This window comes from Notolepis coatsorum (assembly GCF_963971535.1).
Source record: "Notolepis coatsorum genome assembly, chromosome: 6".
Classification (NCBI taxonomy): Eukaryota; Metazoa; Chordata; class Actinopteri; order Aulopiformes; family Paralepididae; genus Notolepis; species Notolepis coatsorum.
The window spans coordinates 63508381-63523380 of NC_140170.1; the positions used below are offsets into that span (position 1 = coordinate 63508381).

At 43.3% G+C, this 15000-nt stretch overlaps 1 protein-coding gene across 1 annotated transcript in view; it reads right to left on the minus strand.

The window, feature by feature from the left end:
• Positions 1 to 15000, minus strand: part of LOC311229511 (low-density lipoprotein receptor-related protein 1-like) — a 375389-nt gene that overhangs the window by 228631 nt on the left and 131758 nt on the right. Inside the window, 1 exon segment of the mRNA XM_084315588.1 lies at positions 452 to 641. Coding sequence (XP_084171714.1) covers positions 452 to 641 — 190 coding nt within the window.

Consider the following 15000-nt stretch of genomic DNA (forward strand, 5'->3'; position numbering starts at 1 on the left):
TTAGTTTTAGTCTTAGTCATGTGTCAAATGCTCCTTTTTCGTTTTCATCATATTTAGTCACCTTCATTTATTTTTCGTTTAGTCCGTTTTAGTCAACTACAGGTCTGAGCATTTTAGTCTTAGTCAGTTTTAGTCTCGATTTAGTCTTTTTTGTTTTAGTCTAGACTTAGTCAGGGGAAAAACCATATTTAGTCATCATTTTCGTTGACAAAATTAACACACACACACACGGCATGCATTAGAGCCTGCAGGGAAACACACACACACACGGCACACAATAGACAGACAGACAGACAGACAGACAGACAGACAGACAGACAGACAGACAGACAGACAGACAGACAGACAGACAGACAGACAGACAGACAGACAGACAGACAGACAGACAGACAGACAGACGGACAGACGGACAGACGGACAGACGGACAGACGGACAGACAGACAGAGCTACCTTGCTGCTGCTGAGCGTCGTACATGCGGATCTCGAAGATGGGCGGCCGCTCGTTGCGCAGCAGGGTGGAGATGCCGGTGGTGGTGTCCAGCTTGTAGATGCTGCCGCTGCGATACTCGTTCCAGAACAGGAAGTGTTTGTAGTGGCACAGGCCGAACGCGTGGTTCAGCTCCTGGCCCTCGTACACCGTCTGGCGAGGGCACGGAGGGTCAGTGTGGTAAAGTATGCATTTACATTTACAATTACATTTAGTCATTTTATCGAAAGCGACTTACAAGTTCTGTGCGACAAGTCATCAGGAAGGGTACAACTCTATCAGCTGAGTAACAATGTTCATCAAAGTGTTGAGTGCTACAGTGTAGGTTAGTTTATTAGGACAAGTGCATGACAGTAAGATTAGTTAGGGTTGGATTAAAAAAAATTTAAAAAATTATTTCAGATAATGGTTGAAGAAGTGCGTCTTTAGTCGACGGCGAAAGATTGGACGGGTTTCGGCTGTCCTAACTACTATGCGCATGATACACAGTACGGCTGACCTCGATTAGTCGAGTAGTCGACTAATCGATCGAAAGGAGCCGTAGTCGACTGCCAACCTCTTAGTCGAATGCAAAAAAAATAAAAATAATAATAATAATAACAATTATTTTTTATTTATTTTTATCATTCTTTCCAAATGCAAAGAGGCCTAGAAGCGTGACTAATGCAAATGGCGCACATACCAGCGAGGCTAAGTGCCTAAGAAAACGGACACAGAGGCACTGAAAGAGGATTTCACACACTAGACATATCAAGATGTATCCATCAGTGGACCAATTGCATGCTTCCGCAGAGGACAAGAAGCCTTCAGTCGACTCCTTCAGACATTAACACTTTGAGTGCCAACGACGAGAAATCTCGTTGTTCGCCGCCATGCGTTGAGTGCCAACGACGAGAAATCTCGTTATTGAATCGTTATTGCTTTTATTAGCGATATCCATTCATTTTTCATCAATCCAGCCTCATGTTATCATTGGGACTGTGTATGAGCGCGAACAGGGAAAATACCGCCCCCTATCGTCTCCCGGATGGTAATGCACCTATTGGATTCGACTCAATGGAAATGCATGGGGGGAAAAAACCCGCAATCCACATTTTACTTCTCAGGCATGTAACCCGAGACGATTGCATTCATTGTGGACCCTCAGAGTAGCGTGGAATATGTGTTTCGAGTACATAACGTTGGATCAATAAACGCGATCGATATTTGGAATGGCGATCAGGAATTGGAATAATCTTTTTGCAGAACATCTGATGTGAGGTAAGGAATCTATTTTACCAGTCTTGGGGTAATCAGTTGTATTTTTTACATATATCTCAACGTGTCCCCTATGTGTGTATGTGCGTGTATGACGTTAGCGCTGACCAGGTCATAGATAATCGATTTTTCAGCCCGCTTCTCTAGCGTGCATAAGTACACATATACTATCGATAATCTAGCCTTTATTTGAAAACTATTCATAAATCAGCCGGAAAATTACAACGTGTTGTGTGTATTCCAGTAAAGAGCTATTATCACGGAATCTTTTTTCTAGTAATTTCCAAAAACTTCCGTTTTTCAAAACGGTATAAAACGGAAATGTACTGATGAAAAAACAAGATCAGTTTCGTACATGTTGACTGCAAGCAAGTCATTGATAAGCGACGGGCGTATTAGACACATAGCCATAATATAGAATATAGAAATAGCTCAAAGTCGACTATGCAAATCCTTAGTCGGGGACAGGCCTAATGCACAGCAACATACTGCTGCTGCTGTACAGTGAAAACCATGGATCTGCAATTTAGGTGATTTCCATAATATAAGTGGTATTTTTGGTTAGAATAAGTGTTAAATAGCTCTACATTCTGACAGGCATCGCTGATGATAGAGTGTTTGTTCAGTAACATGGGTCTCCCAGTCCCTCTGCTCTGCAGTAAACAGCAGCAGCTTTAAACTTCTCTATGTTGTGGCTGAGTTTCATGACCCACATGACCTTGTTGAAACCCGTTCAGAACCAAATGTAGAACTTCAGGAATACATGGGCGTCAATCTGGAAATTGTGGTTGTTTATCTTAATTTCTCAGAAGGGATCCTATGGAGATACAAGTGTTTCACCCTGAAGGCAGTGAGGTTCTGGACGCAAGCAGAGTTCATACGTGTGCTGAACGCTTGATGTCATCCATGGGCCAAACTAATGCATGGATCGCTCCGGCTGGTCTGATGGTCCTACACAGGGGTGTAAAGTACTTGAGTAATTGTACTTTGTTACAATACTTAAGTACTGTTTTTGGAGATTTGTACTTTACTCGAGTATTATTAGGTTTGTATACTTGTACTTTTACTCAATTACATTTCAGAGAAAAAAATACATACTTTTTACTCCTTACATTTAAAATGCAGACCTACAAGGTACAAAGTACAAATCTCGCAGGTCCAACTATTTTAATTAGTATATTTGTTTCTCTAATTTGTTAATTAGTATATTTGTTTAATCCTGCTGCCACACTTTATTTAAAAACAGCCAATCAAATCCCCATCAATAGAAAATGAACCCGCCAATACCCATGCTGATTGGTCCTTGTGCAAGACTAGAAAGTGGCGATCTTTGATTAAACACCTGCTATCAGAAGAATAGACAGTCAGAAAAAAAGTTTTTACTTTTACTTTTTAGTAGTTAAATTAAAGTACATTTAAAAGTAGAAACTTTTTTACTTTTACTCAAGTGTCTTTTTAGCCAGATACTCTGACTTTTACTTGAGTACGATTTTGAGACGGTACCCATACTTTCACTTAAGTATAATTTCTGGGTACTTTTTACACCCCTGGTCCTACAGTACTTAAAGGGATAGTTCAGATTTGAACCGTAGCCCTATTTCCTACTGTACCTACCAATGATGTTGTCGATTGTTAACACTTTAATCGCCGAAGACGCTGTTCAGCATCTTTCCCCGCCATGCTTATTCTGGCGAAGACGCTGGACAGCGTCTTTGATATCAATATTTCAAAAATCTGTGATCGAAATCATATTTCTCCCCCGGAGACATTATATGTACTGGTGAGCCCCTCTCAGTTCTCCAACGGTTCAAGAGCGCCATCTGGTGGCCGATCGGCCGCTCGCTAAACAGGAAGTGATGCGGATGAAGTGGTGCTCATCCATATTTCGTCCGGGCACTTGCTATCATTAGCAGGACTCCATCTTGACACAATGGATGTCGATCGGTTACCAATAACTCGATAAACAACATGATTTGGACGTATATACTATTATACAACCTGGAAATGGATCGGATATTTCGACATCCCATAATAGAAACATTTCTGTTCCACGCTTATCTCCCAACGGCGCGAGGAAGCTACGGTGAGTTTCAGCATTATTTTTTAATGTCTTCGATACTAACTGCTCTAATGATCATATCACCCACACTAGATGAATGATATAACGTTGCCCACGGAATTATAAACGACCCCCCCCCCCCCCATCCGGTCAACATCAGATCATACGTACAGGGTTCCCACGCTTGCCTTGAATTTTTTTTCCATACTACCTCCTGATTTTCCAGGTACCATATTAAGTGATGATCTATAGGCCCCTGAAGTTTTCCGCCCCCATCCGCGCCCCCCCTCCCCTCACACACACAACCCCCTAGGACACCTGACTACTTACTTGATTTAAAAGATGTACCAGTCAAGTCTACATTGTAAATGCTTAGAGATTATGTCTTATTGATAATATCAATGCATGAAATAATGCAACAAGCTGTAGATGAACAACAATTTATTGAACTGGAACACATGAGCACTGGGATTGATATATGTTCTCTCTTCCACTCCTCTCCTATCTCATCCTGTCCTCCTCTCCACACCTCCCCTCGTGTCCGCTCCTGTCTTCTTTTCCTACTCTTCTCAACTCCTCGTAATCATAATCGAAATTAATCGTTGTGAGGTTGCATCGTTTCACCCCTACTACTCTTACTCTGTAAAAGCGTTTGTAAAAGCTTTTGTAAATCAAACTGGTTATCGTTATGAGAGCTAACCAGGGGCGGATTTAGGATTATAGGAGATCCGGGGCTTAGCCCAGATAGGTGCCCGCCTTTTTATTTTTTTTTTCTAATTATTTCTTTTTTTTGCAGGCAAGCGGCAGATTTTTTTTGAATTTAATTAACCTGTACGTGCAATTTCCTGCAATATAGAGCCTTCAATCTTGACCAATAAAGCTGCTCTTTTCACTATAAAACTCAGTTAACCATAACGTAGTTATGGTTAGATTTATATATTGGGGGGGGGGGGGTGGTATATCATATTTTTCATATGATCAAAAAGTGGTGGAGCAAGAGCATACCTTTGCTCCCCCAAGTTCAATAGTGGGAGAGCAGAGATGCTCCGAATGCTCTTATGGCCAGGCGTCTATGATTCACTGATACAAAGTAAAATAGTGCAGTGCAATAAAATAGTTAGTAAAATAGAATAAAATAATGCAATAGTGCATTGCAATAAAATAGTTATCATCGTATTTTTTCGGGAGGCCGGTAAGGAGTGCATTACAGTAGTCGAGTTGGCTTGAAATAAAGGCATGGATCTGGTTTTCAGCGTTCTTTTGATTTATAAATGCTATGTTTCTAAGGTGGAAGAATTAAGTTTTTGTCAACTTGTTGATTGTGATTTAAAGCTTAGGTCTGAGTCTACCATGACACCAAGACTTAACTCACTCAAATACAGTTAGCAGCTGGATAGACCACAGATGGAAATTAGCTTCTGCTAAATCTGGTGCAAACATATTTTCATGTAACAATGATGAATTGTCAGAAAAAAATAAAAATAAAAAAATAGATTCGGGGCTTTTCAGAAAACATTCGGGGCTTGAGCCCAAGTAGCCACCCCCTAGCCCCGCCCCTGGAGCTAACGTTGGCTAGCTACTGTACCTGGTGCTGGCTAACTGGCTCGTTATGAGAGCTAACGTTGGCTAGCTACTGTACCTGGCGCTGGCTAACTGGCTCGTTATGAGAGCTAACGTTGGCTAGCTACTGTACCTGGAGCTGGCTAACTGCCTCGTTATGAGAGCTAACGTTGGTAGCTACTGTACCTGGCGCTGGCTAACTGGCTCGTTATGAGAGCTAACGTTGGCTAGCTACTGTACCTGGCGCTGGCTAACTGGCTCGTTATGAGAGCTAACGTTGGCTAGCTACTGTACCTGGCGCTGGCTAACTGGCTCGTTATGAGAGCTAACGTTGGCTAGCTAGTTAGCAAGATTGCACTGCTTACTAACTAACGTTGATAAACCCAGGTTTACCACACAGTTAAAACACAGCTACTTACATTTGAGGATAAACTTGCATAAGAAGTTTCACTCAAGTTTCACTGTAGATGCCAAGGCTCCATTGGCTCACCAAGCTGCCTGCATCAAATTCCAACATCCAATATACCATATAGGATGCCAAGAGCATGCTCTACAACATGGGATCATCCATTTATATCTACAGTAAAAGCTGTTCACGTGTAAAGGGTTTTTATAAACTCATGTTAATTCTGTGCTCAATAGTTAAATTTTATTACACATCATCCTATAAAATTTTCCAGGACAACTGTTTCTATTTCCATGTAATTGGTCACTTTTGCTCAGTTTCCATGCCTTTCCATACCTGGAAAATGAATCCCATGAATCCCATGTTTTCCATGTTTTCCAGGTCCGTGGGAACCCTGACGTAGTAACTCCTAGAAGCACGTCCAGTTGAAGTTTTTTTTTATCTCGCACAGATTCCTACCAAAGTGTATTTGATCATCAATATAATGCATTTAGGGCTATAAATCACGTTCTGGAGAAAGCTGCAGAAAACGATAAAAACATACTTATACTTTAGACCGTATTTTAGTATGAATATGTGAATGAAAAAGTATAACGTTGCTACACCCTGAACAATAGATATAGGACGTTGAATGGGCCATAGTAATGTCAATTGAGCAATACAATTTAAAAAGTTATAGCCCTGCAAAGAAGGGGAACTTCTCCATGTTAAATAGGGCTGGCGAGGGATGGTAAATTATGAATTTAACCCCGGCGATCAAAGTGTTAAGAGTCCTTTCTCCATGCCGCTCCTCATACTAGCTCCGGCTAGTTAGCCACAAACCAAGGCAAAGTCAATGGGGTCAAGCTCCTATCGGTACAACCTGTGTGCACGGTGGAGTACACTTCAGTCTGCTCGTAGACGGGAGCTTGACCCCATCGGTAGAGTCCCAGAGAAAGGAATAAGTAAGAAATAGGACATGGGTTCCAAAAATCTCAACTATCCCTGGAATATGTAAAAAAAAAAAGAAAAAAACAGGAACAGACACAAAACAAAATTCCAAACATAATTCTCATCAGGTTTCCTGTCATTATGTTATTAACATTTCAGAGGCTGAATAATTGCATTCTGGAAGCTATTTCACTCGATGCATTTGAATACACACATTATAAGCCATTATGTGGTTTTGTTCACCACTTCTACACTTGGTTGTGGCAATTCGAAAGCCAGGCACAGGACATGAAAGACACATTAAAGGCCACATATTGTAGTCCTTTTGAACAAGTTAATATAAGTCTCTGAGGTCCCCAAGATATGTGTTTGAAGTTTTTTTTCCCGGAAAAAATACCACTCAGATTATGCATTCTAGCAGCCGCTACACCGCTCTGTTTCAGTCCTGTTCTCATTCTAGCATGATGCCTATATATACCTCTGTTTCAGGCATGCTCTCATTCTAGCAGCCTCTACACCTCTCTGTTTCAGTCCTGTTCTCATTCTAGCAGCCTCTATACCTCTGTTTCAGTCCTGTTCTCATTCTAGCAGCCTCTATACCCCTCTGTTTCAGTCCTGTTCTCATCCTAGCAGCCTCTATACCTCTCTGTTTCAGTCCTGTTCTCATTCTAGCAGCCTCTATACCCCTCTGTTTCAGTCATGTTCTCATTCTAGCAGCCTCTATACCCCTCTGTTTCAGTCCTGTTCTCATTCTAGCAGCCTCTACACCCCTCTGTTTCAGTCCTGTTCTCATCCTAGCAGCCTCTATACCTCTGTTTCAGTCCTGTTCTCATCCTAGCAGCCTCTACACCCCTCTGTTTCAGTCCTGTTCTCATCCTAGCAGCCTCTATACCTCTGTTTCAGTCCTGTTCTCATCCTAGCAGCCTCTATACCGCTCTGTTTCAGTCCTGTTCTCATCCTAGCAGCCTCTATACCTCTCTGTTTCAGTCCTGTTCTCATCCTAGCAGCCTCTTTACCTCTCTGTTTCAGTCCTGTTCTCATTCTAGCAGCTTCTATACCTCTCTGTTTCAGTCCTGTTCTCATTCTAGCTGCCTCTATACCTCTCTGTTTCAGTCCTGTTCTCATTCTAGCTGCCTCTATACCTCTGTTTCAGTCCTGTTCTCATTCTAGCAGCCTCTACACCGCTCTGTTTCAGTCCTGTTCTCATTCTAGCAGCCTCTACACCGCTCTGTTTCAGTCCTGTTCTCATCCTAGCAGCCTCTATACCTCTGTTTCAGTCCTGTTCTCATCCTAGCAGCCTCTATACCTCTCTGTTTCAGTCCTGTTCTCATTCTAGCAGCCTCTATACCGCTCTGTTTCAGTCCTGTTCTCATTCTAGCAGCCTCTATACCGCTCTGTGTCAGTCCTGTTCTCATTCTAGCAGCCTCTACACCCCTCTGTTTCAGTCCTGTTCTCATCCTAGCAGCCTCTATACCTCTCTGTTTCAGTCCTGTTCTCATCCTAGCAGCCTCTTTACCTCTCTGTTTCAGTCCTGTTCTCATTCTAGCAGCTTCTATACCTCTCTGTTTCAGTCCTGTTCTCATTCTAGCTGCCTCTATACCTCTCTGTTTCAGTCCTGTTCTCATTCTAGCAGCCTCTATACCTCTCTGTTTCAGTCCTGTTCTCATCCTAGCAGCCTCTACACCGCTCTGTTTCAGTCCTGTTCTCATCCTAGCAGCCTCTATACCTCTGTTTCAGTCCTGTTCTCATCCTAGCAGCCTCTATACCTCTCTGTTTCAGTCCTGTTCTCATTCTAGCAGCCTCTATACCGCTCTGTTTCAGTCCTGTTCTCATTCTAGCAGCCTCTATACCGCTCTGTGTCAGTCCTGTTCTCATTCTAGCAGCCTCTACACCCCTCTGTTTCAGTCCTGTTCTCATCCTAGCAGCCTCTATACCTCTCTGTTTCAGTCCTGTTCTCATCCTAGCAGCCTCTATACCTCTCTGTTTCAGTCCTGTTCTCATCCTAGCAGCCTCTTTACCTCTCTGTTTCAGTCCTGTTCTCATTCTAGCTGCCTCTATACCCCTCTGTTTCAGTCCTGTTCTCATCCTAGCAGCCTCTACACCGCTCTGTTTCAGTCCTGTTCTCATCCTAGCAGCCTCTATACCTCTGTTTCAGTCCTGTTCTCATCCTAGCAGCCTCTATACCTCTCTGTTTCAGTCCTGTTCTCATTCTAGCAGCCTCTATACCTCTCTGTTTCAGTCCTTTTCTCATCCTAGCAGCCTCTATACCCCTCTGTTTCAGTCCTGTTCTCATTCTAGCAGCCTCTATACCCCTCTGTTTCAGTCCTGTTCTCATTCTAGCATCCTCTATACCTCTCTGTTTCAGTCCTGTTCTCATCCTAGCAGCCTCTATACCCCTCTGTTTCAGTCCTGTTCTCATTCTAGCATCCTCTATACCTCTCTGTATCAGTCCTGTTCTCATCCTAGCAGCCTCTATACCTCTCTGTTTCAGTCTTGTTCTCATTCTAGCAGCCTCTATACCTCTCTGTTTCAGTCCTATTCTCATTCCAGCAGCCTCTATACCCCTCTGTTTCAGTCCTGTTCTCATCCTAGCAGCCTCTATACCTCTCTGTTTCAGTCCTGTTCTCATTCTAGCAGCCTCTATACCTCTCTGTTTCAGTCCTGTTCTCATTCTAGCAGCCTCTACAGCCCTCTGTTTCAGTCCTGTTCTCATTCTAGCTGCCTCTATACCTCTCTGTTTCAGTCCTGTTCTCATTCTAGCTGCCTCTATACCCCTCTGTTTCAGTCCTGTTCTCATCCTAGCAGCCTCTACACCGCTCTGTTTCAGTCCTGTTCTCATTCTAGCAGCCTCTACACCGCTCTGTTTCAGTCCTGTTCTCATCCTAGCAGCCTCTATACCTCTGTTTCAGTCCTGTTCTCATCCTAGCAGCCTCTATACCTCTCTGTTTCAGTCCTGTTCTCATTCTAGCAGCCTCTATACCGCTCTGTTTCAGTCCTGTTCTCATTCTAGCAGCCTCTATACCGCTCTGTGTCAGTCCTGTTCTCATTCTAGCAGCCTCTACACCCCTCTGTTTCAGTCCTGTTCTCATCCTAGCAGCCTCTATACCTCTCTGTTTCAGTCCTGTTCTCATCCTAGCAGCCTCTATACCTCTCTGTTTCAGTCCTGTTCTCATCCTAGCAGCCTCTTTACCTCTCTGTTTCAGTCCTGTTCTCATTCTAGCAGCTTCTATACCTCTCTGTTTCAGTCCTGTTCTCATTCTAGCTGCCTCTATACCTCTCTGTTTCAGTCCTGTTCTCATTCTAGCTGCCTCTATACCCCTCTGTTTCAGTCCTGTTCTCATCCTAGCAGCCTCTACACCGCTCTGTTTCAGTCCTGTTCTCATTCTAGCAGCCTCTACACCGCTCTGTTTCAGTCCTGTTCTCATTCTAGCAGCCTCTATACCGCTCTGTGTCAGTCCTGTTCTCATTCTAGCAGCCTCTAGTCTACACCCCTCTGTTTCAGTCCTGTTCTCATCCTAGCAGCCTCTATACCTCTCTGTTTCAGTCCTGTTCTCATCCTAGCAGCCTCTATACCTCTCTGTTTCAGTCCTGTTCTCATCCTAGCAGCCTCTTTACCTCTCTGTTTCAGTCCTGTTCTCATTCTAGCAGCTTCTATACCTCTCTGTTTCAGTCCTGTTCTCATTCTAGCTGCCTCTATACCTCTCTGTTTCAGTCCTGTTCTCATTCTAGCTGCCTCTATACCCCTCTGTTTCAGTCCTGTTCTCATCCTAGCAGCCTCTACACCGCTCTGTTTCAGTCCTGTTCTCATTCTAGCAGCCTCTACACCGCTCTGTTTCAGTCATGTTCTCATTCTAGCAGCCTCTATACCGCTCTGTGTCAGTCCTGTTCTCATTCTAGCAGCCTCTAGTCTACACCCCTCTGTTTCAGTCCTGTTCTCATCCTAGCAGCCTCTATACCTCTCTGTTTCAGTCCTGTTCTCATCCTAGCAGCCTCTATACCTCTCTGTTTCAGTCCTGTTCTCATTCTAGCAGCTTCTATACCTCTCTGTTTCAGTCCTGTTCTCATTCTAGCTGCCTCTATACCTCTCTGTTTCAGTCCTGTTCTCATTCTAGCTGCCTCTATACCCCTCTGTTTCAGTCCTGTTCTCATCCTAGCAGCCTCTACACCGCTCTGTTTCAGTCCTGTTCTCATCCTAGCAGCCTCTATACCTCTGTTTCAGTCCTGTTCTCATCCTAGCAGCCTCTATACCTCTCTGTTTCAGTCCTGTTCTCATTCTAGCAGCCTCTATACCTCTCTGTTTCAGTCCTTTTCTCATCCTAGCAGCCTCTATACCCCTCTGTTTCAGTCCTGTTCTCATTCTAGCAGCCTCTATACCCCTCTGTTTCAGTCCTGTTCTCATTCTAGCATCCTCTATACCTCTCTGTTTCAGTCCTGTTCTCATCCTAGCAGCCTCTATACCCCTCTGTTTCAGTCCTGTTCTCATTCTAGCATCCTCTATACCTCTCTGTATCAGTCCTGTTCTCATCCTAGCAGCCTCTATACCTCTCTGTTTCAGTCTTGTTCTCATTCTAGCAGCCTCTATACCTCTCTGTTTCAGTCCTATTCTCATTCCAGCAGCCTCTATACCCCTCTGTTTCAGTCCTGTTCTCATCCTAGCAGCCTCTATACCTCTCTGTTTCAGTCCTGTTCTCATTCTAGCAGCCTCTATACCTCTCTGTTTCAGTCCTGTTCTCATTCTAGCAGCCTCTACAGCCCTCTGTTTCAGTCCTGTTCTCATTCTAACTGCCTCTATACCTCTCTGTTTCAGTCCTGTTCTCATTCTAGCAGCCTCTATACCCCTCTGTTTCAGTCATGTTCTCATTCTAGCTGCCTCTATACCCCTCTGTTTCAGTCCTGTTCTCATTCTAGCAGCCTCTATACCCCTCTGTTTCAGTCCTGTTCTCATTCTAGCAGCCTCTACACCCCTCTGTTTCAGTCCTGTTCTCATCCTAGCAGCCTCTATACCTCTCTGTTTCAGTCCTGTTCTCATTCTAACTGCCTCTATACCTCTCTGTTTCAGTCCTGTTCTCATTCTAGCTGCCTCTATACCCCTCTGTTTCAGTCCTGTTCTCATCCTAGCAGCCTCTACACCGCTCTGTTTCAGTCCTGTTCTCATTCTAGCAGCCTCTACACCGCTCTGTTTCAGTCCTGTTCTCATCCTAGCAGCCTCTATACCTCTGTTTCAGTCCTGTTCTCATCCTAGCAGCCTCTATACCTCTCTGTTTCAGTCCTGTTCTCATTCTAGCAGCCTCTATACCTCTCTGTTTCAGTCCTTTTCTCATCCTAGCAGCCTCTATACCCCTCTGTTTCAGTCCTGTTCTCATTCTAGCAGCCTCTATACCCCTCTGTTTCAGTCCTGTTCTCATTCTAGCATCCTCTATACCTCTCTGTTTCAGTCCTGTTCTCATTCTAGCTGCCTCTATACCCCTCTGTTTCAGTCCTGTTCTCATTCTAGCTGCCTCTACACCTCTCTGTTTCAGTCCTGTTCTCATTCTAGCAGCCTCTACACCTCTCTGTTTCAGTCCTGTTCTCATTCTAGCAGCCTCTATACCCCTCTGTTTCAGTCCTGTTCTCATTCTAGCTGCCTCTACACCTCTCTGTTTCAGTCCTGTTCTCATTCTAGCAGCCTCTATACCTCTCTGTTTCAGTCCTGTTCTCATTCTAGCAGCCTCTATACCCCTCTGTTTCAGTCCTGTTCTCATTCTAGCTGCCTCTATACCCCTCTGTTTCAGTCCTGTTCTCATTCTAGCAGCCTCTACAGCCCTCTGTTTCAGTCCTGTTCTCATTCTAGCAGCCTCTATACCTCTCTGTTTCAGTCCTGTTCTCATTCTAGCAGCCTCTATACCTCTCTGTTTCAGTCCTGTTCTCATTATAGCAGCCTCTATACCTCTCTGTTTCAGTCCTGTTCTCATTCTAGCTGCCTCTATACCCCTCTGTTTCAGTCCTGTTCTCATTCTAGCTGCCTCTACACCTCTCTGTTTCAGTCCTGTTCTCATTCTAGCAGCCTCTATACCTCTCTGTTTCAGTCCTGTTCTCATTCTAGCAGCCTCTATACCCCTCTGTTTCAGTCCTGTTCTCATTCTAGCTGCCTCTATACCCCTCTGTTTCAGTCCTGTTCTCATTCTAGCTGCCTCTACTCCTCTGTTTCAGTCCTGTTCTCATTCTAGCAGCCTCTACACCTCTCTGTTTCAGTCCTGTTCTCATTCTAGCAGCCTCTACAGCCCTCTGTTTCAGTCCTGTTCTCATTCTAGCTGCCTCTATACCCCTCTGTTTCAGTCCTGTTCTCATTCTAGCTGCCTCTATACCTCTCTGTTTCAGTCCTGTTCTCATTCTAGCTGCCTCTATACCTCTCTGTTTCAGTCCTGTTCTCATTCTAGCTGCCTCTATACCCCTCTGTTTCAGTCCTGTTCTCATTCTAGCTGCCTCTACACCTCTCTGTTTCAGTCCTGTTCTCATTCTAGCAGCCTCTATACCTCTGTTTCAGTCCTGTTCTCATTCTAACAGGAAACGTGAATTAAGATCCAGCGATTGCAGATCCCGCTTCCCGCGTACAATGTTGTCAGGAGCATATTTTAGTGAACTGTTTAGGTGGAAAAAGAGAAGGTTTACGAGTGAGCAGCCATCTTGAAAAACACACAAGTCAAGGGCCGCCTCTCCACTTGACGTAGGAGGGAATCTGAACGGCTCGTCTAAAGGTTTCTGAAAACGGGCTGTGAGCAAAATCTGACTGGATTGTCTTATTTGTGTACTGTACGTACTTACTTACTGTACGTTGTATTGTATAATGACAATACATTTTAATGTATGTGCGCCGCAACCACTGAAAAAAAGGGAGTTTTTTTTTATAATATATGCGACCTTTAATGGCCATGTTGGGAAAACAGCTCCTCTAGCAGACGACAGAGAGAACTGTATAGTGTTCTATTTCACTAATGACTTTCCAAAGTGCTGTTTTATATGCGTTTGCAAGGAGGAGGGGGTCTTAAACCATTCGACTTCAAAGGGTTTAGCAGAAGTGCTCTGGGTTCAGTGCACATTTTAAATGCATTGCTACTCGGCATCTTGATTTATATCCCAGGCATTTGATTCCATTCTGAGAAGTAGCACCACTGTTCAGTAGCATAATATGCTACTATAGGGTACATCTGCATTTCGCTATGATGGCCCCGAGCTCATGGAACAGTCCCCTCTCTATTTTTATTCAAATTTAGTTTATATATTCCATTTTAGAGGTAGAGCAGTCGTCCGATTCCCGCTCCTCTCGGGCAGTGTGTCGATGTGTCCTTGAGCAAGACACTTAACCCCTAATTGCTCCTGATGAGCAGGTTGGTACCTTGCATGGTTGCCTCCGCCGTCGGTGTGTGAATGTGTGAGTGAATGGGTCAAATGTTAGGAACAAATTGTAAAGCGCTTTGGATAAAAGCGCTATATAAATGCAGCCATTTACCATTTATTTACCATTTACGACCAAAACAAATTCCTTGTATGTGCAAGCTTACTTGACAATATAGACCTTTCTGATTCTGAACAGTCCTTAAAGCTTGAGACTCTCTGTTGCAGAGTTTAAAACCTTGATCTTCAATCTTTGTCAATCAAGTTGTACGTGTTTTAGTTGATTTGGTATTAGGGATGCTCGATATTGGCTTTTTTACCGATACCGATATACCGATATTGTCCAACTCTTAATTTCCGATACCGATATCAACCGATACCGATATATGCAGGGTTTTCCCCCGCCCAAAAACTGAATAATTTCAGGTAATTAACATTACATATGTCTTGTTGTGGAATTAACATAATATTATGCATACTTTTGACAATAAATAAAATCTGAATTTGTTCTTACTTGCTTGCCTGGGTAAATAAAGGTTATAAAAATGTAAAAAAAAATAAAAAAAAAACGATACCGATATTTTCCGATATCACATTTTAATGCCAACATCGGCCGATAATATCGGTAGGCCGATAATATCGGACATCCCTATTTGGTATCCTTGCTTTTTGTCTCATCTTGTTGTCTTATTGTTATGATTTTATATGCTGTGTGATTTTATATGCTTTTTGTGCTTATTTCTGTATGTACACTCAATGTGACTGTAAATGAGAAAAACCTCAGTTTAAATAAAATCGAGTTTAAATATGAAAATGAAAAATAAAGAAATTCCCGCTACTTACAGAACTTGTAAGTCGCTTTGGATAAAAGCGTCAGCTAAATGACTAAATGTAAATGTATGTACCTAGAATATTCACAAAGAAACATG